This window comes from Anabrus simplex, chromosome 5, assembly GCF_040414725.1.
Source record: "Anabrus simplex isolate iqAnaSimp1 chromosome 5, ASM4041472v1, whole genome shotgun sequence".
Lineage (NCBI taxonomy): Eukaryota > Metazoa > Arthropoda > Insecta > Orthoptera > Tettigoniidae > Anabrus > Anabrus simplex.
In genome coordinates, this window is record NC_090269.1 from 312,701,968 (window position 1) to 312,727,898 (window position 25,931).

General features: G+C 41.3%; 1 protein-coding gene across 4 annotated transcripts in view; it reads left to right on the forward strand.

Annotated features, from left to right (window-relative positions):
- The first annotated feature begins 287 nt into the window (after positions 1 to 287).
- The window catches only part of LOC136874031 (15-hydroxyprostaglandin dehydrogenase [NAD(+)]), an 80,979-nt gene continuing 55,335 nt past the window's right edge, over positions 288 to 25,931 (forward strand). For 2 of the 4 annotated variants that reach the window (XM_067147521.2, XM_067147524.2), the window contains exons 1-2: positions 19,559 to 19,691; positions 22,498 to 22,624. In XM_067147521.2, the coding sequence (XP_067003622.2) occupies positions 22,532 to 22,624 (93 nt within the window). In that variant the 5' untranslated portion in view covers positions 19,559 to 19,691; positions 22,498 to 22,531. Of the gene's footprint in view, positions 321 to 7,629; positions 7,663 to 19,558; positions 19,692 to 22,497; positions 22,625 to 25,931 lie in introns of those variants that run through there. The other 2 variants (XM_067147522.2, XM_067147523.2) reach the window with 2 other exon arrangements.

The following is a 25,931-nucleotide window of genomic DNA, read 5'->3' on the forward strand; positions in this document are numbered from 1 at the left end:
TGGTACAGGAGGCCATGTGTTACAAAGGGAATTATCGGTTGAACAGGTGTGTCAAGACAAAACCAAGAACACAAAACATTTCCCATTAACCAGTGGGAAGTGATACCCGTGTATCTTTAAATCAGCGGAGTGCATAATAATATGGTGCATTGACTACTTTCCGATCTGCAGTAAGAACCAGGTTGGCGGTGAACACAGCTACACAAGGCCAACTTTTTACTCTCCTCACTTACTCAAGCAATTCTATTTGTTATCTCACGGCTCAGTTGAGTGTTGACTACAACTCCCCAATCGTCGCTTGGCTGTCGACATCCGTATACGTATGTATTCACGAATCTTCTTTTATTATTCATCAACGTTTCTGTTTTGTTTGGAGGCAGAATGGTCATAGGTTTACTGCGAGAAAATTTGTTTAATTCATTCGGGGATAATGCGGACAGTTTTATGGAATAAAGAAATGTGTTTTTGTGGTCACACTATTTAACACTCAATGTACCTACAAGTTTTGAAGGAAATCCATCTACCACAGTGGCCTAGCCTCTCGATTTCCAATCTAAACATCCTGGGTCGAATCTCAAAGAATTTGAGAGCAATTTTCAATTGGAATGGCGTATAGTAACAGGAAAAGGCAGCCGAACTTCAACTCCTGGCGAGGACTGACGGTGATATTTTCTCTTCACCTACTGCATTTTTCTCTTTTATTCCTTGCTTTCTATTAGGCCTCCTACCAAGTTGGCAGGTTCGATCCCGCCTCAGTCCGGTGTTCAAATACACCACGTGTCCAGTAGCGGCGATTGGGGATTACAAGTAGGGGGCAAAAAATATGCAGACAATAGAAAGTAGCCGGTTTCAGGGACATAGCGGGTGGGGTGTTATACACATCAAAACTGAACAAAAAAGCTACAAAATGGTAAGTTTTTGATGATCTTTGAGCGAATTTAGACAGGAAGGTAAAGGTTGACAGTTTACCAACTTAAATGCGGCAATAATAGTTTTTTGAGATTATGATTCAATACTATACTTTCACCAAAGAAGCAATATTATACACGTATTACAATTAAACAGAAGTACGGCGCGATTATAAAATTTAAAAAATCATTTAGTGTTTGACTACACTCTAAGAAACTAACAAACAATATTAGAGAGACTGCCAGACTGACGAATGCACGCGGCAAGCAGGGGAATCATACCTCAGTGTCTACGACCTTGGCAAAAATATACCCCTGTTACCCTTCCTCATAGCATTTGCGAAGTCTCCACTACTTGCTGTGGCGCTATACAAATCGGTTAGCCGCTACGGACGGCATTTTGTGCATATTTTAGATAATAATTTTGTTAATTAAAATTTTGCACACATCGTTTTTAATAATAATCCTATAATTCCTAGTTTCAGCCGGCTAAAATGGAATAGAAATGTAACGCTTTCTCTACAAGGTGGAGGGGGGCAACTGTCCCCCCTAACCCCCCTTAGTCGCCGCTACTGCACGTGTCCGTAGATGTACCGCGACGTAAAAGAACTCCTATGGGATAATATTCGAGCAGCTCGGTGTCTAGTCCGGCTCCGTGGTTAAGTGGTTAGCGTGCTGGCCATTTGTCATAGGGGTTCCGTGTTCGATTCCCAGCAGGGTCTGGAATTTTAACCATAATTGGTTAATTCCCCTGACACGGGGACTGGGTTTAAGTGCTGTCTTCATCATAATTTTATTCTCATCACGTCGCGCAGGTCGCTTACGGGTAAATCAGAAGACCTGCACCAGGCCTCTGCGGAGGTCACACGGCATTTCATTTCACCTCGGTGTCTCAGAAAACCGTAAAAGTAGTTAGTGTTGGTGACAATGGTGATTATTGTTGAGGAAGTACAACTGGGTAACAAGTTCATAACAGTGTTCAGAAAAAATGGAAGATGTATGAAAATTCGAAAAATGAAAGTATTGGCGGAAGAAGAGAAGGGCTGGAAAATGGGGTGAAAATGAAAGGCTCTCCAGTTCTCGCAAGCCCAATAACGGTGGGGTCAAAAGAGAGCAGGAATTGACAAGGAAGGTAGAATGGGAATGATGAAACTGAGGAGACTGGCAAAAAAAAGTGGAACGCTCCCAAACTAAGAGCACTTGGAATCCCTCTTTCAGTCACCTTTTACAGCAGGAGGGAGTGTATTCTTATTTCTGCGCTCTTAATCCAAATTTATTGGATCTTTCCCATGTTTACATCGGATACCTTCACTAACGTCAACCCTACGTGGGGCAATGTATTAGCTATTGCGAGCTTCTGTGATGGATTATAGTGTAGAGTTTTAAACACTCTGTCTTTGAACCAGAGAAATTAACAATACGCAGTTAAAATCCTCTGCCTGGGCGGGAATCGAAACCCGGGCCCTCTGAACCGAATACCAGTTTTAACATGGATATAGAGCGTTTTCAGACCCTTGTCCATATAAAGTACGTGTGAGGAATGCGCCCGGATGGTTTGGCCGTACCTTACTGTTAGGCCTACATCCTGAACATCACACATTCACGAAAGTGGTTTACCCCATTATCCTCTGGTGATACATTATTTTTCTTCCATGTCACGGCCCTATTCAAAATTTCTTGGAGTCTGAGCGTGTGTGGATTCGGTCAAGTTTTACGTTTGGATGCCCTACCAGACGCCAGCCCCTTGTGAAAGGACTGAATCACTATTGCGCTTTTTTGTGGTGGTTAGTAGTGTGCTCAGGCGGACGCAAATACGCAGTTCCCGAACCATAATTACCGATACACAGTTTGTCCCCGACCTGGTCGGAAATCGAAACCCGGCGCTCTCTAAAGCGAAGGCCACAATAATGACCATTCAACCAAGGAGCCGGATAGAAAATGGTGATACATTTATATAAATCAAATTATAATTTTGTCTGTGCACTTCAAATGTGTGCCCTATTCTTAGTATTTATCTCGGATTAGTCGAAAAGACGAATATAGGTTAGTTCAATTCTTGTCTGTCTGTCTGTCTATTTGTTTGTTTATTTGTTTATTTATTTATTTGTATGTTTGTCTGCATCGACATCACAGTACAATAGCTGAACATAATTTCTCAAAACTAGGTGATTTAAGTTTAGGGATAGCCGAGGTGCGCACTAAGAAACCGACGTTTCAAAGGATGAAGTGTCAACATACAGAACGAAAGGCCCACGAAGGCCATGAACTTGAACTCCCTAGGCCTCACAAACACTGAGGACAGAAGACAACAAGTTTTGACCAATGGAGATCGCATAGAAAAATGAAAATAAAGAGCCACTCAAAAGTTGTGGAAGCACCGTTGGACTCAGCTAGGAGTCTGTGGTTACCGACCCACATCTCGCAACTGAGAGGGGTGGTGGTGATTACTGTTTAAAGTAGGCCTATAACTGGGCAACCATTCTCTATTAACACTAATAAGAAGGAAATGAAAGAGATCCGATACTTTGAAACATGAGAGTATCGGCTAAATAAAGAGAAGGGCCATATAGGGCGTAAAAGTGAAAGTTAATACCATCGAGGTTGGAAAGTAACATGAGTCGATCAAAGATCAGACTGGAAATATGTAAGTGAGGAACTTGGCACAAGTAAGTGAAAACAATTCCAGACTTAGCTAGAGGGATATTAGACAGTTTTCCCGCTTCTAAGTTTGGATTTTCTCGTCCCCCTTTTAGTCATCTCTTACGACAGGAAAATAGCCCTCACCCACGGGAACACGGTTGAGAGCCCCTGGGAGTCTTACCTAGGGTATTCCCTGAATAAATGATGTCAGGATTGGCATCGTCCTGTCGTGGATGATATACTCGACAGGGGACGGGGACAGTAGAGGGATACTAGTACTACTATCCCCGTGTGCAGGGCGGCCACCACGAGCATGTTTGAGTTTAGTGAACGCCAGAGTATCAGTAACAGGGTAACGTGGTCTAGTGACTGCGACCCCTAGTCCTATTAATTCACCCATTTATTATTGAACACTCCCTCTTCGCCTTGTTGGCGTAATCAGAATGACGAACGTTCCGTAGTAGTTCATAGTTCATATAAGTTTCTAAAAATGTACCGAAATTGTCCATATTCCATTTTACACTAGAAGTTGGTTTTGTCGCTTCTTCAGATTGTGAACACTTTTCGCAACGAAAGTAAATACGTAAAGTAAGGCTAAAGAAGTATTAAAATTTACATATGATAACAATGACATTTACAACAAGATACAAAAGTTGAAAATGAGAAAAGCTGCTGGAATTGATAAGATTTCTGGGGATATACTAAAGACAATGGGTTGGGATATAGTACCATATCTGAAGTACTTATTTGATTATTATTTGGTCGGAGGAGCTATGCCAGATGAATGGAGAGTTGCTATAGTAGCGCCTGTGTATAAAGGAAAGGGTGATAGACATAAAGCTGAAAATTACAGGCCAGTAAATTTGACATGCATTGCTTGTAAGCTTTGGCAAAGCATTCTTTCTGATTATATTAGACATGTTTGTGAAATTAATAACTGGTTCGATAGAAGACAGTTCAGTTTTAGGAAAGGTTATTCCACTGAAGCTCAGCTTGTAGGATTCCAGCAAGATATAGCAGCTATCTGGATTTAGGAGGTCAAATGGACTTTATCGCGATTGACCTGTCTAAAGCATTTGATAGGGTGAATCATGGGAGACTACTGGCAAAAATGCATGCAATTGGACTAGACAAAAGAGTGACTGAATGGGTTGCTATATTTCTAGAAAATAGATATCAGACAATTAGAGTAGGTGAAGCTTTATCTGACCCTGTAATAATTAAGAGGAGAATTCCTCAAGGCAGTATTATCGGACCTTTATGTTTTCTTATATATATAAATGCTATGAGTATAGGAGTGGAATCAGAGGTAAGGCTTTTTGCGTATGATGTTATTCTCTATAGAGTAATAAATAAGTTACAAGATTGCGAGCAACTGAAAAGTGACCTCGAATATGTTGTGAGATGGACAGCAGGCAATGGTATGTTGATAAACGAGGTTAAAAGTCAGGTTGTGAGTTTCACAAATAGGAAAAGTCCTCTCAGTTTTAATTACTGCGTTGATGGGGTGAAATTTCCTATTGGGCATCATTGTATCTAGGGGTTAATAATAAGAAAGATCTTCACTGGGGTAATCACATAAATGGGATTGTAAATAAAGGGTACAGATCTCTGCACATGGTTATGAGGGTGTTTAGGGGTTGTAGTAAGGATGCAATGGAGAGGGCATATAAGTCTCTGGTAAGACCCCAACTAGAGTATGGTTCCAGTGTATGGGACCCTCACCAGGATTGCCTGATTCAGGAACTGGAGAAAATCCAAAGAAAAGCAGCTCGATTTGTTCTGGGTGATTTCCGACAAAAGAGTAGTGTTACAAAAATTTTGCAAAGTTTGGGCTGGGGAAAAATAAGAGAAAGAAGAAGAGCTGCTCGACTAAGTGGTATGTTCCGAGCTGTCAGCGGGGAGATTGCGTGGAATGACATTAGTAGACGAATAAGTTTGAGTGGCGTTTATAAAAGTAGGAAAGATCACAATATGAAGATAAAGTTGGAATTCAAGAGGACAAACTGGGGCATTATTATTTAGCGTATGGCTTATACAGACATAATCAGTAATATACATATATACATATTTACAGCTGAGAAACAAAGCAACTTGTGCTTCACAATTGAATGTCTAATTCTTCGATCCAGCGTGCAGCATCCGGAGTTAGCAGCAGGAAGTCATCCTCATCACCGTGATAGGCTCGAATCCTACATTCCCTGACGATATGACGAACAGTCTGGTGTGGAGCTCCGCAGTCACAGTCTGGGTTAGGTAGCTTTTTCCACTTATGGAGAGCGGCTCTACACCGACCATGTCCTGTTCTGATTCTATTCAGGGCAGTCCAGGTCTTGCGTGGTAGGTGGGATCCACTTGGAAGTCTGGGACCTGAGAAGAAGGTATGAAGGCGCACATCCGTTGCTGCTTCCCATCTACTTTTCCACTCATCAAGAGATTTAAAATCTTTAGCATCCATGTTAGAGGCATCACGCAGAGTTGGATGGCGTGATTTTAGTCTGTTAAGATTCAGAAGTGGCAGGTCACTATTCACGGGTAGACTAGGATTTCTTGAGATCTTGTGAAATTCCTTCATAAGGGCATTAGATCGGCGTAGATCAGGTGGCATTATACCAGTTAGCAGTGGAAGCCAATGAACTGGAGTAGATGTGATTGCGCCAGATATGATGCGCATTGTGGTATTAAGCTGGGTGTCAACAAGCCTTGTATGATGACTGTTCATCCAAACAGGTGCACAATACTCGGCACTTGAATACACCAAACCCAGGGCTGAAGATCGCAAAGTGGTTGCTGAAGATCCCCAAGTAGTTCCACACAGTTTATGAAGGATGTTATTTCGAGACTTCAACTTTTGTGCTAAGTTCAGGAGGTGTTGTTTGAAGGATAGTGTACGGTCCAAGATGACACCAAGGTATTTTGGGTTCCAGTTATGATGAAGAATTCTCCCTCTGAAACTAACATTCAGTTTCACGTTCGCCAAACGATTATTTAAATGAAAGCAGGACACTTCTGTTTTGCTCGCACTGGGTTGGAGTCTCCAGATTTTGAAGTAGTCTTCCAGTAAAGACAGGTCTTTGGTCAGAATCTCTTCAGTCGTCTCCATTACCTGATCTTGTACAGCTAGAGCCAAGTCGTCGGCATAGCAGAATTTTCTGGATGAAGTGTCAGGAAGGGCAAATATTCATTTATAGGAAGGGAAGTTAGGGATTGGAATAACTTACCAAGGGAGATGTTTAATAAATTTCCAAATTCTTTGCAATGACTTAAGAAAAGGCAAGGAAAACAACAGATATGGAATCTGCCACCTGGGCGAATGCCCTAAATGCAGATCAGTATTTATTGGTTGGTTGGCTGGTTGGCTGGTCGGTCGATTGATTGATTGATTGATTGATTGAGTGATTGATTGATTGATTGATTGATTGATTGATTGATTGATTGATTGATGTATTGATTGATTGACTGACTGACTGACTGGTTGATTGATTGATTGATTGATTGATTGATTGATTGATTGATTGATTGATTGATTGATTGATTGATTGATTGATTGATTGATTGATTGATCGATCGATCGATCGATCACAAAAGTAGTTCCTCCTTCAACAGAGTCTAACGCTCTACTGCCGGCCAGTACCTTTTAAGACACCTCCAATATTGGCTGCCACATGACCCTCTTAACCTGGCGCACTGGCGTCCACTAAATTCAAACATGCTGGGCTTTTGGCTGTGATTTGGTAGCCGCCAGTAGCCAACGTACGTTGAAGCGGAAGTACCCCTGCACACGGGGACAGTAGAGGGATTAATTGGCAGCGGCTATTACTGTCTAGTACCAGTCACCCATATTATCCCCGTGCACAGTGGGCTTGACAGTTGCATAAGTCGTTCAAGTGGCATTCACGAAGACGATCGAATGTCTTTTCATACACAACAATTTCCTGTTGACAGCTAAATCATCACCCAAAAACTCCTGTAAACACTTACGTCTACAAGGTCAGGTTCAGATTAGATAACATGTATAAAGTTGTATAAATATGATACTGACCTTTAGTTGCTTATCTTGTTGCATATTGCCTGGTTAGAAGAAAGTTCATATAAATAGTTATAAGTAGTTGTGGTAAGTTATGAAATGAGTGATAATAATATACAGAGTGTATCACAATTAATAGCGCAAATTGAAACAGCTGTATGTACACGATACTAAAAGCAAAAATGTCTAAGTAAACATGGGTCCGCAAACGAGCCGTTCGTGAGATCATTTAGAATTTGCGGTCACCAGCCACCACTGACTTGAATGTGTGTAAACGTCATCCAAGTTAGGACAAGGTATCAGTACAACATTATGAAATGTTATTACATACTTTGATAGAATTACAGTTGTTTCTGAAGAACAACAAAACATTCTTCATTTAAAACGTTAGGCTTCCTCAAAAGAAATTGCAAGAGTTTTAAATCTACTGTCCTATTGAAAACTCTGTATTTCTCGTTTATACGGTCTAGTCCAGAGTACTGCTCTGAAGTGTGAATCCCTTCACAGCAATACTTAGTTAATGCCTTAGAGCGAGTACAGTTCAGATTCTCAAAATGGATCAGTAAAAAGTATTTTGGAATCAAGCTGTAATCGTTAGATTATGATTTGTTTTGTGCAAAGGTGCGTACTGAGTCTTAGAACTAGGCGCAGGTATGTAAATGCACGTTTCATACACAAATGTATGGGCAATTTCCTTGATTGTCCTAATTTACTCCAGTTACTACCAATTGATGTTCCTTCTCGCAAGACCCGACAGGATGTCACCTGCTTCTTAGCCAAGTGCAGAACTGAACCACACAGGAACCCTTGGTTTATGCAGGCCCTAAGATCCCTGAATGAAATGAGCAATTAGTGGGATGGCAGAGGTATTCCACTTGTCAGGTAGTGAAATTTGCCGACATCTTATGGGCGCTTCATAACCAGAGAGTTCATTGTAGGCCTAACCTGTTCTGAGTATTTGGTAACTGAAAATTACAATTTTTTCCTTCCTTCGGCTGTTTAAAATGTATAAATAATTTTCTGTTTTCATGCTTTTCTTCCGTATATGTTTTTTTAAATATGTATGTATTATACCGGGTGGTTCACACCCCCTTATTGTTTCGGAGACAGGCAACCCAAATAACGCGTATAACCTAAAGAACCTTGTAATTTAGCTTTATGAACACCAAATAACTTGACATTTCTCCTTTTGGTCGATAGGGCTCTTCCCTACCTGTGTGTCATCACTGTAAATTGATGCGTGGACCTACTAAATGAAAAACTACTATGCACATTCTTCATCTTAATCTGCTTACCCTCCAGGGTTGGTTTTTCCCTCGGACTCAGCGAGGGATCCCACCTCTACCACTTCAAGGGCAGTGTTCTGGAGCGTGAGACATTGGGTCGGGGGATACAACTCGGGAGAATGACCAGTACCTCGCCCAGGCGGCCTCACCTGCTCTGCTGAACAGGGGCGTTGGTGGGGGATGGGAAGGTTGGAAGGGTTAGACAAGGGAGAGGGAAGGAAGCGGCCGTGTCCGTAATTTAGGTACCATCCCGGCATTTGCCTGGAGAAGAAGTGGGAAACCACGGAAAACCACTTCCAGGATGGCTGAGGTGGGAATCGAACCCACCTCTACTCAGTTGACCTCTCGAGGCTGAGTGGACCCCGTTCCAGCCCTCGTACCATTTTTGAAATTTCGTGGCAGAGCCGGGAATTGAACCCGGGCCTCCGAGGGTGGCAGATATTCACACTAACCTCTACACCACAGAGGCGGACACTATGCACATTTCCGCGTAAAATACTAACGATAGGTTATGCCATGTGCCGTGTAATGTAAAGAAGTTAACTCGACACTGTAAACCATCACTGAAGAATTTGACACGGATATTACCTTTCGATGTGGAACGGGCATACTCAAGTACTAAATTTCTAGCAAGCATCATGTGTGTTGACTTCGTGTGTAAATCCGTTAAGGGCTGGAGCGCAAGATGTGTGTCGGTAGCGTAGTGGTTTGAATCCAGCGGGAGGAAAATATTTTGAATGACATAGTGCTCCATTTTGGCGGGGATACAGCAATCAGTATTAATTTTGCTATTGATTTGAAGGGGTGTCCGCTTCTGTGGGAGTAGTGGTTAGTGTGATTAACTGCCACTCCCGGAGGCCCCGGTTCGATTCCACGAAATTAAGAAAGTGGCACGAGGAACGGCACGGGGTCCGCTCAGCCTCGGTTGGCGAACTGATTAGAGGGAGGTTCGATTCCCTCGTCAGTCATCCTCGAAGTGTTTTTTTTTTGTGTTTTCCCACGTCTCTTACGTAACTTAAGGCTACGACCGCTTCATTTCCTCATCCTCGTATATCCTTTCCAATCTTCCCATCCCCCAACAAAGCCCCTGTTCAGCACAGCAGGTGAGGCCGCATGGGTGAGGTACTGGTCCTCCTTCCTAGTGGTATCCCCCGATTCGAACTCTCCTTCTCCAGAAAATGCCCCTGAGGCGGTATGGGCCCGATCCCTCGCTGAACCCGAGGGATAAACCAACCCTGGAGGGTAAACAGTTTAAGAAGGAAAGAAAGAAAGAAGGAACAGGATGATAAGTGGCCGTGTTAGAGTTACTGTAAACGGCATTAATCGGAGGAAAGAAGTGTACCAACATGTGAATCTAACATGTTAGCAAATACCTTGGCTGATGCTAGAGCAGTGATTCGTAATTTTTCCACCATAGCTATCGCGACCTTCTCTGCGAACCATGTGACCTTGCCGCGGTGGGGAGGCTTGAGTGTCCCAATGATGCAGATAGCCGAGCCGCAGGTGCAACCATATCGGATGGGTATCTGTTGAGAGACCAGACTAACGAATGGTTCATCGAAAGGGGGCTAGCAGCCTTTCGGTAGCTGCAAGGGCGGCAGTCTAGATGATTGACTGATATGGCCTTGTAATTATACTCAACATGGCTTAGCTGTGTTGATACTGCTGCACGGCTGAAAGCAACGGACAACTACAGCCGTAACTACAGTAACTCCCGAGGACATGCAACTCTCTCTGTATGAATGATGTACTGATGATGGCTTACTCCCGGGTAAAATATTCCGGAGGTAAACTAGTCCCCCATTCGGATCTCCGGGTGGGGACTACACGAGAGGGGGTAGTGGGTTCGAATCGCACTGTCGGCAGCTCTGAAGATGGTTTTCCGTGGTTTCCCATTTTCACACCAGGCAAATGCTGGGGATGTACCTTAATGAAGGCCACGGTCGCTTCCTTCCAATTTCTAGGCCTTTCCTCTCGCATCGTCGCCATAGGATCTATCTGTGTCGGTGGGACGTAAAGCCACTAGCAAAAATATATGCAATTCTACCAAAGTACCTAACAATTTCTTAATATTGTATTGGCACCTTTCCCTAACTAGTATGACATTCACACACAAACAAGTCAGTGGTGGCTGGTAGCCACAAATTCTAAATTACCTCGCAAGCGACTCGTTTGTGGACCCATGTATATTAAGACTCTTTTTTGCTTCTAGTATCGTGTACTTACAGCTGTTTCGATCTGCGCTATTAATTATGATTCACCCTCTATGCAAGGGGAATACTAATATATTTATCAGTAAGGTATGCAAGGTGATCCCTTTAGGGTGAATATTTTACCTTATAACCAGGACAGAGATCTCTCTATATAAAGTCGCTACTCCTCTCTTTTACAGCAACACTGAGTAAATAAGGTTTCAGCAGCGAAAAGTGGTACCAGTTATAGATTGTTATGTCTCCTTTACAAAACATAATAATAGTAATAATAATAATAGTAAATGACAATGAACTTGCGACCACGACTTTTGCACGTTTTAAAGATTCTATCAGCGAAGCCATCGCATATTCTTCATGATGTCGTGTATACACAGCTATATCTATATTTTTGTTTTAACTGGCACCAATTATGGGTCATACAAACAATGCAATGATGACCATCATACTTGAACTGTTCTGTGAAAAATACCATCTTTCAGCGAAATGAATTCTGTGGTTTATCTGTACCGATAAGCATGGTCGTTGACCGTCGAGTCTGTATGGTCTAACACCGTGGTTAGCCGGTTCGAATTCCATTCTTTGATAATATTGTTTACCGTCAGGATATTGGCCACCAGGGTAGGGGAGATGGTGTTTCAGAATTTCTAGTCACTAGAGGTAAGGGTTATTCTGCCCGAAGGCAGGTCCGAACCTCTGCAGAGGTGTTCCTGAGCCGGAGTTTAAGTGCGGTAGAGTGGCCAGTTCCTTTCCACTCCTCCATTCCCTTACCCCCACCAACAGCGCGTGGCAACCCATCCAATTCCTGACCACGCCCAATGTTGCTTAACTTCGGAGATCTCACGGGATCCGGTGTTTCAACACTAGAAATGCGTGCCAAAAGCCTGGATTAAATTACACACCTCTCCGAAGTGCTAATATAGAGTGAGGGCGTATGACGTTGTTGATGGTGATTCATTTTGGATATTTGTATGTAACTTTCTCAAGAGTACGCAGATCCATTGACGTCAAAGTACAACTGCATTCAATATGGTTTGTAAGGAAATACTACAATATCTGCTTCAATTCTATTCGAATACCGTACAAAACCTGGAAAGTGTAACTTTTATTCATAAGATATTTTAATAGTCAATTTAGAATTTTCAATTGCTTTACAGATAGTAATTTCGATTGTTGAAGACAGGCGCATGTTCTAGTGTACATATATTTCTTACATTTTTATAGCTAAAAAAGGTAATTTTATACTGTTGGTGTAAAATGGCTTCCTCACGCAGCATCTAGCAAATGGTAAATAAGAAGAAGAAATGGAACGGAAGTGAAAGCACGGAGGAGCGCCATTCAATCGACTGTCTTTAATGCTAGACGTTGCACCCATCTAAACTTCAATACTCTGAGTCCGGTGAAACTGCCCGGCCACTTAGTCAACTAAGGCTATCCCAAAGACCGTTGTGGTTTCACTTGGACAGCCGGGTGCACGTAATAGCTTGCATTAGTCATCAAGGACTCGTAAATGACTTATATGGTATCATAAATTCGTATAAACAAGGCAAGATAAGGCACTAACTACATGCTTAAATGACAACTAATTAATAGATTTAATTGGAAGGGCCATCATTCCTATCTATCCTTCTTTTCTTAAAAATACATAATTAAATTTGATTATAATTAGCAACATAGGGATCTTCCGTGGCTCAGGCGGCAGCACGTTGTCCTCTCACCGCTGAGTTAAGTTGTAGAGACGAATCAAACTGCATCTCACTCATCTCTGTTCAGCATCTACACGCTAAGCTACACCACGCGGTAACTGCCTTTAGACCGCCAAAAGCATACCTTCACTGGGCGGCCATCTTGTGATGACGTCATATCCATTGCATCACCAAACGTGGTCAAGTCTTGTGCATTCATTTATCTACTTTAAAATAATATGCGCTGGGTAAATCACCAAACACTTGTACTGAAATATAAGGTGCTATGAATGTGGTGTTTTCATAGGAATGAAGTGTAGCCAATGGCTCATAATTGTAGTCCGTACACATATTTCGGTAATTATCAAAATGTGTATTATTTAGGAAATTTCCATTTATCAAATGAAACAATGCCTGCTGACGTTAACAAAATAATTAGAGTAAAGTAGAATGTCGATTTTTTTTGGATTCTAGCGCAAGTAGTTTAAGAGTTATCGTAGTTGGAAATTGTAAATACCTGCAGTTGTTGCTGCATGTGTCAATACTAACTTAAGAAAGAAAGTGAATAAACAAATTCTTTGAATTCTTAAAACGAAAGCGAACTGGACTTCAAAGGTTGTGTTCAAAGTGACGACCGCCAGCTTGAATACAAGCTTCCAGTCCGTCATAGAAAGACTAATGCACCTGTTCTAGCATTTTGTCAGAAAATTTTGCGCAGGCAGCTTTTATACATCGTTTCATATCATCTGATGTAGTCGGTATGTCCTTGCAAACAGTGTCGTTTAGCTTTTCCCAGAGAAAAGTAATCTAAAGGGTCAAATGTGGTGAACGGGCTGGTCAAGGTACAGGCCTCCATAGTTCAGCTCAAAGATTTGGGAACAATCGTCGAAGACAAGCTGTAGTACTACGTCGTACACTATGTCCTGGACAATCATCATGCTGATACCACATGTTACTCCTAGTCCGGACGTAACGTCTTATAACATCTGTGGAAGTTTGCCTTTTAGGAGGTTGAGATACCTTGGAGAATCTAATTTTCCTTCTATGAAAAGAAAAAGAACGGCCTATGAGTTGATGGTTTACTATTTCACACCACACATTTAAAGTCCGTTGTTGCTGATGTTCCACCTGACGAAACCAATGGGGACTGTTTGTGGACCAACAGTGACTGTTTTGCACGTTTACATGTCCACGATTTGTAAATGTTGCTTCATCACTAATCAAGAATGCCTGCATGATAAATCTAGTGTATCTTGGCTTAATGTCCGTGTACAAAAGTTAATACGATTTTCAAAATAGTTTACATGCATCTCTTGATGGAGGGAGACATGATAAGGATGGAACTTAAATGACGGTGGAGAACACGCAGTAGCCTACACTTGCCAGACTCATGCCACTTCCTGGTGCGATTGCACGGAAATTAACGTGCGGATCTACAGCAACTGCAGCTAGAACTTTAATTTCACCCTCTTCTCTAGTCACTTGTTTGTTTCTCTTACGTTTTATAGGTGATACACTTCCAGTTTCACGTAATTGGTTGAAGAGGTTAACAAATATGTCGAGATGGGTGACGTCCACCGGGATATCGTTCCGCCTATAGAGCACAAGAACGAACAGCATTCTTCCTACATTATCCATACACCATTAATATGTCGGCTTTTACAGCATTGGTAAATACCATTTTCCGCCTCGTCCTACGTCTGGAACTATCAAAAAAAAAAAATTAACTGAGAGTTAGTCTCAATGCAATCAGAGTACCGGTAATATAACCCTCTGGTGGGTGTGCGGCCGCACTCAGTGTGGCAAATTCGTTCGCTTTCATTTTGCTGACGAATATAGTTATTTCTCCTCTTGGGAGCCAGGATATGCTAAGTTCATTATATTACCACTAGGTTTCAACTCAGTTGATTGCTTATCTACTTCTTGTCAGTCGTCTATGGGCTGTTGAAGTTGATAGGTAAAGTGACACCGCACTGAAAAGGACGTGTACGCTCCATGTGTGTTTTGTTTTAATAGTTCATGCAGCTCGTCCGTTGTGATATAGGTATTATTCGTATACTGCGTCTCGCTGTAAACGTTCCAATATTATTTTTCATATCGGCAAATACGTTTGAGATCGATTTCATTCCAGTAACTATAAGAGATTCCTTTTTTTTTTTTTTTTGCAAATTGTTTCTTGATCTAAACAAACGTTCAAAAGTTTACTTATCTGTTTCGTTTGAAAGGGCTAAAAGATAAGATTGGCAACCTTGCAGGACATTCTGCTTCTAGAGCTTTCCGATGATGATCCAGATCTTCAACGTAAATTCCGTGAGGACGAGGGCGGGGACGAGAATGACGATCATGGACACGATGTAGTGGTGGAGGAAAAGAGGATAGTGATACGGATCAGTCGTAGATTCGGGAGCAGGTGAGCCTGACAACGACGGAGATGATTTCAGATGTTATTTTTGTTAAAGGCTTAGATATAATCTGGTGTAGGAAACTGGTTATTGAACCAGGCAAAACTAGGTCGAAAAATATAATAAAAACTTCTCCCGGTCCAAAACGAGTTGCAAGGGATACTAGAACTGAACTTGATACGTTTATAAAATTATTTGATTTTGATATCATTGACAATCTCGTATCATGAACTAATATTTTTATTGACAAATTGCTCTCCACCACCGAATTTGTGTGCGTGAGAGAGGGAGAGAGAGACTGCAATGATAAAACGAGAAGAGAAATAAAGGCTCTTTTTGAAGCGAAAAACGATAGATACGCTAACGCTGAAGAACTATGGAACGTAGACGGCACTAGTATGCCTATCCTAGGAGCTGTATTCAGTCTCAAGCCTTTTCCTCAAGAACGACAACAATGTGATAAGTTAGCAGCTATTAGGGAATAGCATACAAGCTTCCTGAACAATTCTCAATTGAATTATTCTCATATTGAGTCCGTCACAGTAGACGAATTGCTCGTACGATTTCGAGGGCGCTGGGGTTCGTGCAGTATATGCCAAACAAACCGGCCAAATATGGTATAAAATATACACCCTGAGTGACAGAAAATCATATTACATATCTAGTTTTGAGCTGCATTTGCGGAATTCAGGAACCAGGTTCTTTTGTGACGTCCAATAAACAATTTGATATTGTGAAAAGACTGACTGTATCAATAAAAATTCGAACCGAAACGTTACCACTTCAGTTTTGAGTTGGCAAACTATCTTCATGAAAATACCCTCACATTTTCATATTTCTCAAAAATGTGCATTTAAGTGATATTTCGTAGGAGCTGCACTCCATGTGGCGCGCGCCCATCCATGTCATTTCTCAAGGCGTGCCCACCGGAGGGATAATGGAAGGAAATATCATAGCCTCGTAATTAAACAGTTGAATGGAGCAAACAACATTCGGCAGTTTTCAAACTACTACACAATCTAATAATTATAAAAAATCTGTGTACGCGCTTCAGTGATGATCCCTTGGTTATACATCATTTCTGTTGAAAACAGCACGTCAGTAGTACCTTTCATTTCAGAAATATTTGAGGTGCAATTTTAGGTGTTTCTCTCTGTATATAGAGCATTCTCGAATATGCCGTACTTCTTGAGCTATAATCTTTTACTGCGTTACATGAAAAGCGTCACAGATTTTTCGCCGAAGACCCCTGATTCCAATTTAAATCTTTCACTTAAAAACACTTTTTGATACTGTGAAACTACGAATGGGTATGAGGTGCGGATGGCACTTGCAGTTATCAAATGGACTGACAAGACTCCTGGTGAGGTACACTGTCTTAAGGTTCACAAAGTATGCAGAGCTAAGTGGATCAGATGGAAGAGCGCTGGCTGTCAGAGTCCAAAATGGAGGTTTCGATCCCGGCTTAATCCGGTGGTATTTGAAAGTGCTCAAATATGTCAGCCTCGGGGATGGTACCGGCACGTCGGTGACCCTGAAAACTGAATTATAGCTAGCGGGACGTATGTATATTGACTCTTCAGCCCTCGGGCTGGTTGGATCCTCATCAGCTGTCATAGCCTAAGCGTTAGTGAAGAGCCGTACAAGGGAAACGAGGAGTGCGCTACCCGAAGCTTTCCTCACTGAGCCAGAAGGCGCTATTACACAAAATGTTATTATCCGCCGGTTCTTATTCCCAGTACTGCCAGAAATGTGATATTGGTACGAGAGCTGGTAAATGGGTAAATAGACACATGAAACTCACATCCATTGGAGGGAAGCCTCAAAAGAATAGTGTTAACTAACTCACTTTCATATTGTCAAAGCCAAGGATGAGACAGAGGGAAAAATGAAAGTAATAAACTTGTTCTAGCCAAAAGCAAGACATAGTACACCCTGCACCAGGGCCTCTCAAACGCCAAAAATCTCACGCGTGCAAACTGAGGCGCAGAGTTTCTGTGCACAGTGCATCGGCCCCACTCGGCTCGGTTCGGACCAGCGCGTCGTTTCGGGACGACTCGGTTAAGCTCGGTTCAACTCGGCTCGGATTTGGAGCGCTACGGAGCAAGTGAAGAAGAGGGAGACAGGCGGAGCGAGCGAGACAGGCGTGGGGAAAGAGAGAGGCAGCGCTATTGCTCCAAATCTAGGAGTCAGGGGCCTGCACTCTGGTCAACCAAGCGATGTCGCCTTTTGCACCGTGCACCGCGCAATGCACTGGTGCATGCACCTTGGGAGGCTCTGCTCTACACACTGTATCTCACCAAAGATGGATCTGGGCAAAGTGAGACGTAAAGAAAGAAAAAAGAAAGAAAGAAAGACAGATAGGCCCCTATTATACTAGGACACTGGTGGCGACATCATTTGACGCGGGCGTTGGGTTATATGGAGCTTATTATAAAGGGCACTGGTGGCGCCACCAGAAACTGCTGTCTGGCTGGTGGACGAGCCCGGCAATATCTGGGACACCAACGGTGTCTCGTGACACACGCTGGGCATTGCTTCAAATATAGACTATCATATTAGGACACTGGTGGCGCCACCTGGTTGTGACCCATCCCCTCCCCCCTCCCCCCTTGATACCCGCTGTTTTCTCTATCAGTTCCACTCGAGCTGTTCTCTTTTCAATATTGTACTTACGATGGCTGGGAGAAATATTATGAAGAAAGAGTAGTGCTTGAGGTACCATGAAAGAGTTTGCTAATTTCATTGATAAGCATGTGAATAAATACAGAGGACTTAACAGCCCAAGTTGAAAAATACCCAGTAATCTGGAACACTACAAGCGACGAGTACAGTGACAGAAATGCCAAATAAAATGCGTGGAAAGTATTTATGGTGTATTTTTTACCCGATTTTGAGGAGAATGATGTTGTTGACAAGAATATTTTAGGTATGTTTAATTTTTTCATAATAATTAAACAACTTCTCAAACAGCATCCTTTTTACAACTTAATTTTAAGACACGTGTTTATCAATGATAAGTTTTTAATGTTTTATTATACGAGGTAAATTCTGGCTGTAGAATGAATTATAATAATTATTAATTAAATTACTTATCGTGAGCTTTCATCCGGGAGATAGTGGGTTCGAACACCACTGTCGCAGCCCTGAAGATGGTTTCCCATTTTCGCACCAGGCGAATGCTAGGGCTGTACCTTAATTAAGGACACGGCCACTTCCTTCCCACTCTTAGGCCTTTCCCATCCCATCGTCGACATAAGACCTATCTGTGTCGGTGCGGCGTAAAACAAATGGTAAAAAAATAAAAAAAATTATCGACTCAACTTAATGTGACGACTAATTTTTCCTCTGGTGTAACACTTTCCTACATACTTGTATTAACATCAGCCGTGTCTTCTTTGATATAGATTGAAAGCTCAAAGAGGACGATTTTGACATACTAATGTAATTTAAAAATTTACTGTCGTCTGCACGAAGTTCACCGAAAAAAGTGTAGAACATTCCTTTTTCTTGTCTCGAAGCCAACATTGGGCGTATACCAAACGCTTTCTTCTTTGTTTTTGTTTTTTTTTTTTCATAGGAAGAACTAGCAAAATTAGGTTCTCACTTGATGACGACACCTTTCAAAATGAAATACTGTATACAAGACTTCTGGTGGCGACACCAGTGTGCACTGAACTTCTGCGTTGGCGACACCGGTGTCCTAAGGTATAATATTAAAAGAAGCATTCTGACATTTCTTAGATGGAGGTCCGTTTACTACATTCCTGGGTGTATGGTTGCCATGGAAACGTGGGCTAGTCCACTGTAGTTACCATGGAGATAAGCCTGCTGGCCGGCTCGTGTTGCTTCGAGTTGCCAAACCTCTCACTTCTGAGTTACGTACAACAGAACACAGCGGTCTGATTGAACGAACAAGAGGGCTGGAAGCGAGGGGAGGGAGAAAGGAATGGAAGAATGTGACAAACACAGTGCATTAGCACGTTCAATGCTCCGCCATCCAGCCCTAGCTGTCAGGGTGCTTCTTTCAATATTACGGGTATAGTATTATAGAAGCCTAGTGTCGATGATCTATTCTACTCCTCCAGCAGCCTCCACTGCTTGTATCAGAGATGAATTTGCTTGCGCGTATTCTGGTATACCGAGTGACAAATACGACCATGAGTATAAACTATAAAACATTACTATGGCTGTGGAGACTCTTTGCATCAAATAGGAATCTCTGCCCTTGAACTCTAAATGTTCATATCAGATCTTAAGCTAAAAGAAAAAAATATTTGAACTGGTATCGAACTCGGAACAGCGACGCATTAAATCAGTATTAATGAAGACTATTGATGTTTGACCTTCAAGGAACAAAGACATCCATTAGTTACGTTCATTGGTGATACGGTCATGAGATAAATGCAATCATCTCTTGTGTTATCTTAAATCTACAAGCTGGTTCACGACCGATACATGCGAGTTCATGAGTTGAATCTGTGCTTGGAGACGAACTGGTGGACGGCGAGTGTGTTCTCATTCGTTAAACAAGTAAGTGTTAATAGACTATTAACTATTCTAATAAGACATGCTTGTATTCAATGTCGAGACATTGTGAAGGCTAGGCGACTCTAATTCTCAGGTATGCGTTTGAAGTAATGACTATGCTACATTCTCTCTGAGGTAAAGAAAACATTATTATATCGTCGTTGCGCCTGTGAAAATCTCCATGTGATAATATGTTTGGAGAAATACTGGCCCGCAGCACATATATTATGAAGAGCGAGAATTCCTTGAGAATTGTCGCGCAATATTGAACCTTTGATGTTAGAATCTTACCGGCCAAAGTTCTAAGCTGAAATAATTCACACAGCGATTTTTTCAGGCGCAACGACGATGTCACATGAGGGCAGCAGCTGTCTAGGGGCATCGAAACCCGAAGCACGGAGCAGAGGGGCCTTCGGCTCAAAAGCGGCTAGACTTTCTACCGAGCGAATTGGCCGTGCGGCTAGGGTCACGTAGCTGGGAGCTTGCATTCGGAAAATGGTGGGTTCGAATCCCACCGTAGGCAGCCCTTTAAGGCCACGGCTGCTACCTTCCCAATCCTAGCCCTTTCCCATCATTGTGTTGTCGAAAAACCTTCGGTGTGTTCGTGCAACGTTAAACCACTAGACACTCTAACAGGGAATCAAACCCGAGACCTTCTGGGTGAACCGAGCACATCTTTACGCCTCGGCTATGGAGTCCTTTAAATAAAACAAATCTGTCCGAATGGCGGAAAATGATTTGGAACTTACGGATGTGGATACTGATAACTAGGGCTCCTAAGCTGAAAACCTATAATTTGCCTAAAATAGACCTGAAAAAGATCTAAAATATCCAAGAAAGAGCCTAAAATAGGCAAAAAATATGTAGAAATGCGATTCAAATTAATTCATAGTTTTAGTTATAATTACATATTTAATGAAGGAATATAATGTTTAAAATGCAATATTCTGGTGGTATGCAACAAAAAGTGCAAAAATATATGAGCGAAATGCTGCTTCTTTCAGACATTGTGTAATTTTAGACTAACACATTTAAAAAGAAAGGAATCCGAGTGTGTTAAAAAGGTACTTGCAGAATTTAGACTGAAATATTTCTTCCTCCTGGTCTACAAAGCCAAGAATAACGGTCAAGAGAATTCGTCGCGCTGACCACACGACACCTCGTAATATGCAGGTCTTTGGGCTGATCAGCGGTCGCTTGGTAGGCCAAGACCCTTCAAGGGTTGTAGTGCGATGGTTCTTTTTGGTTTCTTCCTCCTAGAATGAATTGAGCGAACCCACAATGGATATCCTGGAGAAATAAATTTAAATTAGTATAACTGGAATCGTATTTGCTTAACCACGCTAGGGTTGCAAAAAATAGATTCTGATATCTTACCTCACTTGGCTTTTGCAGTATATCATTATAGTCATCTCCAGGTTCTTAGGAGTAAAGGATCGTCGGTTTACAGACAGCACGTTGCAAAACATCCATAACATTCTCTCCAGATCAACGGATGTTAAGGGTTTATACTTGAATCAAAAACACTCGCATCAAAATGTTCTCCTTTCAATATTTCACTTATCTTGCGCATAATTTGAACCCCTGGAAATTTCACCTAATTTTCATTTCATTTTCTCTCTTTCTGCAGAAAAATGTTCTGCAGAAAAATGTTTAAGAGGTAATGGATGAACTAATGATGATTCGAATTAAGAATGGGCCTACAAATTTAGTCGAAAGCAGGCGAAGTTGAAAAAAAGACCTAAATAAAAACGACCTACAAGCAAAAGAAAACCACTGAAATGGTCAAAAGATGACAAATAATTCCCACCATTTTCTGACTTACAATGACCCAGAGTGAACATAAATATTATGTTGGGCCTCGTCTTCGGACACTGGAGAAAAAGAAAGGATTTTTCCTCAACTTCCGATCCCTAGTGATAACCCTAAAACAAACTACAGTATTGAAGATAGCACTTTCATTTCTTTACAGTCACGCGGTATGTATTCTGCATCAAACGTGCGATCGTCACCTCGGGGGAATTTCTCCAAAAGAAGCGCCAACATACTTTCCTACATGAGAACTGAGTGGCTCAGACGCTAAAAACGCTGACCTTCAGAACCCAACTTGGCTTCTTCTATCGCGGCTCAGTCCGCTGCTTCTCCAATACGGTAGATTAACCGGTACGTAAAAGAACTCATGCGGGACAAAATTCTCACACCTCGACATCTCCGAAAACTGTGACCGCGGCCTTACGAAAGGTACCATCCCTGTATTTTCCTGGAGATGAAATGAGAAACCGCGGAAAACCATTTCGAGAGTGACCTATGGGGATTCGAACCCAGATGGTCTCCAGAATACAGAGCAACATCCATAGCTGGCCGTGCCGCAACGCAAACTTGTTCGGTTGTGTGAAGCTGAGTGCGAGGTGCCTCGGGACCAGTGAGGTCCGTGAACTGCCACGGTAGTCACACGGTCTCGTTTCCTGGCCGCCCGTACTTCAAACAAGCGATTATAGCTAAACACAACATGCACGCCTACACTCACACGCTAGACCAAACACCCTCCCAAACACACCCCCACCCCTCTTTCCCACCTACACCAACCAAGTAACCAGTACTACTTCTTAACCTCCTGAATACCGGTAATCAAAACCTTCCCAATTCAGGGCCACCTCGGTGGATTGAGTGGCTTAGAACCTGAAAAATCCCATGCTAAGCACCCCCCCCCTCCCCCAAATTAAAGGGCAGTCGATGTCTCTCATACTACGCTGCAGCCTTTCGGTGAGATTTACGCTGCTAAAGGTAATACATGTTTTAATGTTTTCAGGTAACTCGACTTCATATTTCTGCTGACTACACCTATGGATCCTAACGAGAAGGTTGCTTTGGTAACTGGGGGTGCTTCTGGGATTGGCTTGGCATGTATCGAGGAGCTGCTGGCCAGTGGAAGTAAAGTGAGTATCAAGGGAATTTCGGTACTACAATTGTTATTTTTACAAGTACCTGTTGTGTACCCGTTGTTGCAATTACAGCAGTAATAACATCTAGCGGAGAAGGGTGATAGTTGAAGAGAAAGTGACAACAGCTAGTCACTCAGTTACTATTGTTGTTGATAAGTTTTAGGGACTTAGAGCACAGAAGGCCATCACCTTTTGTTTTCCTCCGGCTCTATGATATCAAGGTATTCGAACATTAACTTCCAAAATCCTGCCTTCCCTTCTACGAGTTGATTTTCCCCTGCTGGTGGGGGCAGTAGAATAATACCCACGGTATCCCCTGCCTGTCGTACAAGGTGGCTGAAAGGGGCCAAACTTGTCAGTGTGGGTTGTTGGCTAAGGGGCCCTTAGCTAAGTCCTAGCATTGTTTACACTTACTTTTGACAGGCTTCTCAATTTCATCTATCCTACCCGACCTCCTTTGGTCAACTAATGCTCTTTTCCGACACCAACAGTATTAGGCCCCGAGGCCTAGTAAATCTTTCACGCCCTTCGTGGCCCTTGCATTTTTTGGCCGATACTTTCATTCTTCGAAGTGTTGGGCCCCTTCCATTTTTTCTCCCTGCTTAGTGTTATATAGAGAATGCTTGTTAGTCGTACTGCCTCTTTAAAAAATAATCACCACCACCACTACCACTACTTCTTTGAGTCCTTGTTCCCCTCATTCTTCGAGTGATCGTTACCTTGCCTTTTCCTCATTTCGATAGATATTTTCTTTACCTTCGTGATCAATAGGAGCTATTAACCATGCTTTACAACTTATAAAATCAATCATGACAACAAACATCACCAATTATTTTCGTAACCGTGACTACTGAACAATATTTCTACGTCAGCGATGCTCTCCGGCGATGGACTTGTCAGTTAATATTTGAATTTCCGTAATAATTTGCGTGGTGACGTATCAAAATTATATATACATAAATAAATATTTAATTTAAAAAGTGTATTCACCATAGTATTGCACTCGCTCACTTCCTGAGTCCCAGACTAACATTAATCTCAGGGGTGATCAGTTCGATAAAGATAAAAAATAAATTTAAAAAAGAAAATCTAATTATATATCGGCGCATCAAATGAACACAGGGATGAACGGGGCATGCAAATTAAGGTAACGGGGGACGACTCATTCATGGATACAAATTTTTGACTCCGCAATAGGACTGGGAAGTGACAACTTAAATTCCATGGGCATACTGGACTAACTACAATAAAAAGATATGGAAACTGTTTCCTATTGAAATTGCAATGAGGAGCAATTTATTCACGTATTTTGCAAACTACACATGATGACAAGTATTACATTGGGACACTTCCATCCTGAAAAATAAATGACATATTACTTGGATTTACCTCACTACTCTGGTAGTGTAAAACATTTGGTGAATTCGCCCCAATTGGTTACTGCGGGTCGAATTCACATCCGTATGAGTGGACGTTTCATCGCTGGAGATCTTCTTTCGGAGACGAAGGCCTGACAGTAACTATTTACTGTCATCTCCTCGTTCCGTTTGGACATGTGACACTTCCGGACACCCACCGTGGATATGTTATCGTCTCGAAAAAACGGGAAATCATAGTACGGACAAACTCTAACCTATTATTTCCAGATTCACAAACATGCCAGGTAGAGTTCATTAACTCACAGCCTATTTCAATATTTACACTTGTCAATACAAGACGTACGGAACGGTTCATTACTACGCTCTGACAATGAAGACATGTGCCGTCCGTGGGTTATCTTCGCATATACCACTAACAATCTCCCCCGTGAAAACCCAACATCTGGTTCTGAGCAGTTCGACACATGACGACTGTCCCTATCATATCCTCCTATGATTATTAAATAATATCATTATCATTCTTTATCTGATCAATTATCATATTCTGTGATTACCATCAATTATTTTATTATTATCATTAATTTCAATTATAATCCTACATTTGATTATTATCAGTTGTCATCCGGGATGATTATATGCCAACCCTTGCCGACGTTTCAAACGAAGGGTCGTTCTTCCTCGTAATTTATCCGCATAAATTTATGACCAGTTTCCTAATAAAATATTATTATTATTATTATTATTATTATTATTATTATTTTCGTTACAATGAATCATCGTCCAAAAATCTCTTAATTTTCCGTCGTCATAATTATTATTCTCAAAATACTATTGCAAGTTCTTCATCTTCTTCTTCTTCTTCTTCTTCAACTTTCCATTATTATTATTATTATTATTATTATTATTATTATTATTATTATTATTATTATTATTATTATTATTATTTCCATCAGTGGAGATTATCATTATCGCATCACTTATTCATCATGGGATTAATATCTTACATTGACCTCACCATAATTATTCTCAAATTAATCGAATAAATTCTTCCTATTATTATTCCTCTTTATATTATTATTATTATTATTATTATTATTATTATTATTATTATTATTATTATTATTATAGTATCTTAATTTCACGTGTTACACTACCGTTAGCGATATTTATGGTTAATGCCTAAGCTTTAGGAGTTTCAGTCTACTTTGGTACTAAGCAATTGATTTAAAACAAGATTCACTTGGATTATTATTATTATTATTATTATTATTATTATTATTATTATTATTATTATTATTATTGTGCCCTTTTCAAGGCCTCCGATGCGGTACTCTTCTTTCTCGATTGATGCGCCGGCTGCTCCTGTAAACAAATGACATTACATAATACCTACCGCTCATGTAGACTCTTATCTTCTCAGGGATGGTTGCGTCCTTCAGCTTTCCTCGGGGTTGACAGGCCACTCACAATCGGGGATGAGGAAGTGAAAGACGAGGGGTCACTAAACTACTAAAATGACGGTACCCAGAGACTGAATTAAATTTGAATAATAAAATAGTTTATTTAACAAAGTCGGTAAAAGGTGTAAAATAAAATGAAGTTAAATCAAATTAAAAATTAATAAGGTTACTGGAACATTACTACAATACAAAATCTCCTCAACGAAATATAAAAATATCTGCCTAAATGAATTCGACTGAAGGTCGATAAATTTTAATAATACTCATTACCATCGAACTGGTGCCTCTTATGTACGAGATACAACCACAACAGACTACAGGTCCATTAATATCCAGCATTTAAATAAGGCACATGAAATGCATTTAAATCATATCTCAAATAACAGGACTTGCCTGACATTAAAATGATTAATTAATTAAATAATTCCATAATGTGGATGTCCTAGACTTGATTACACTAAG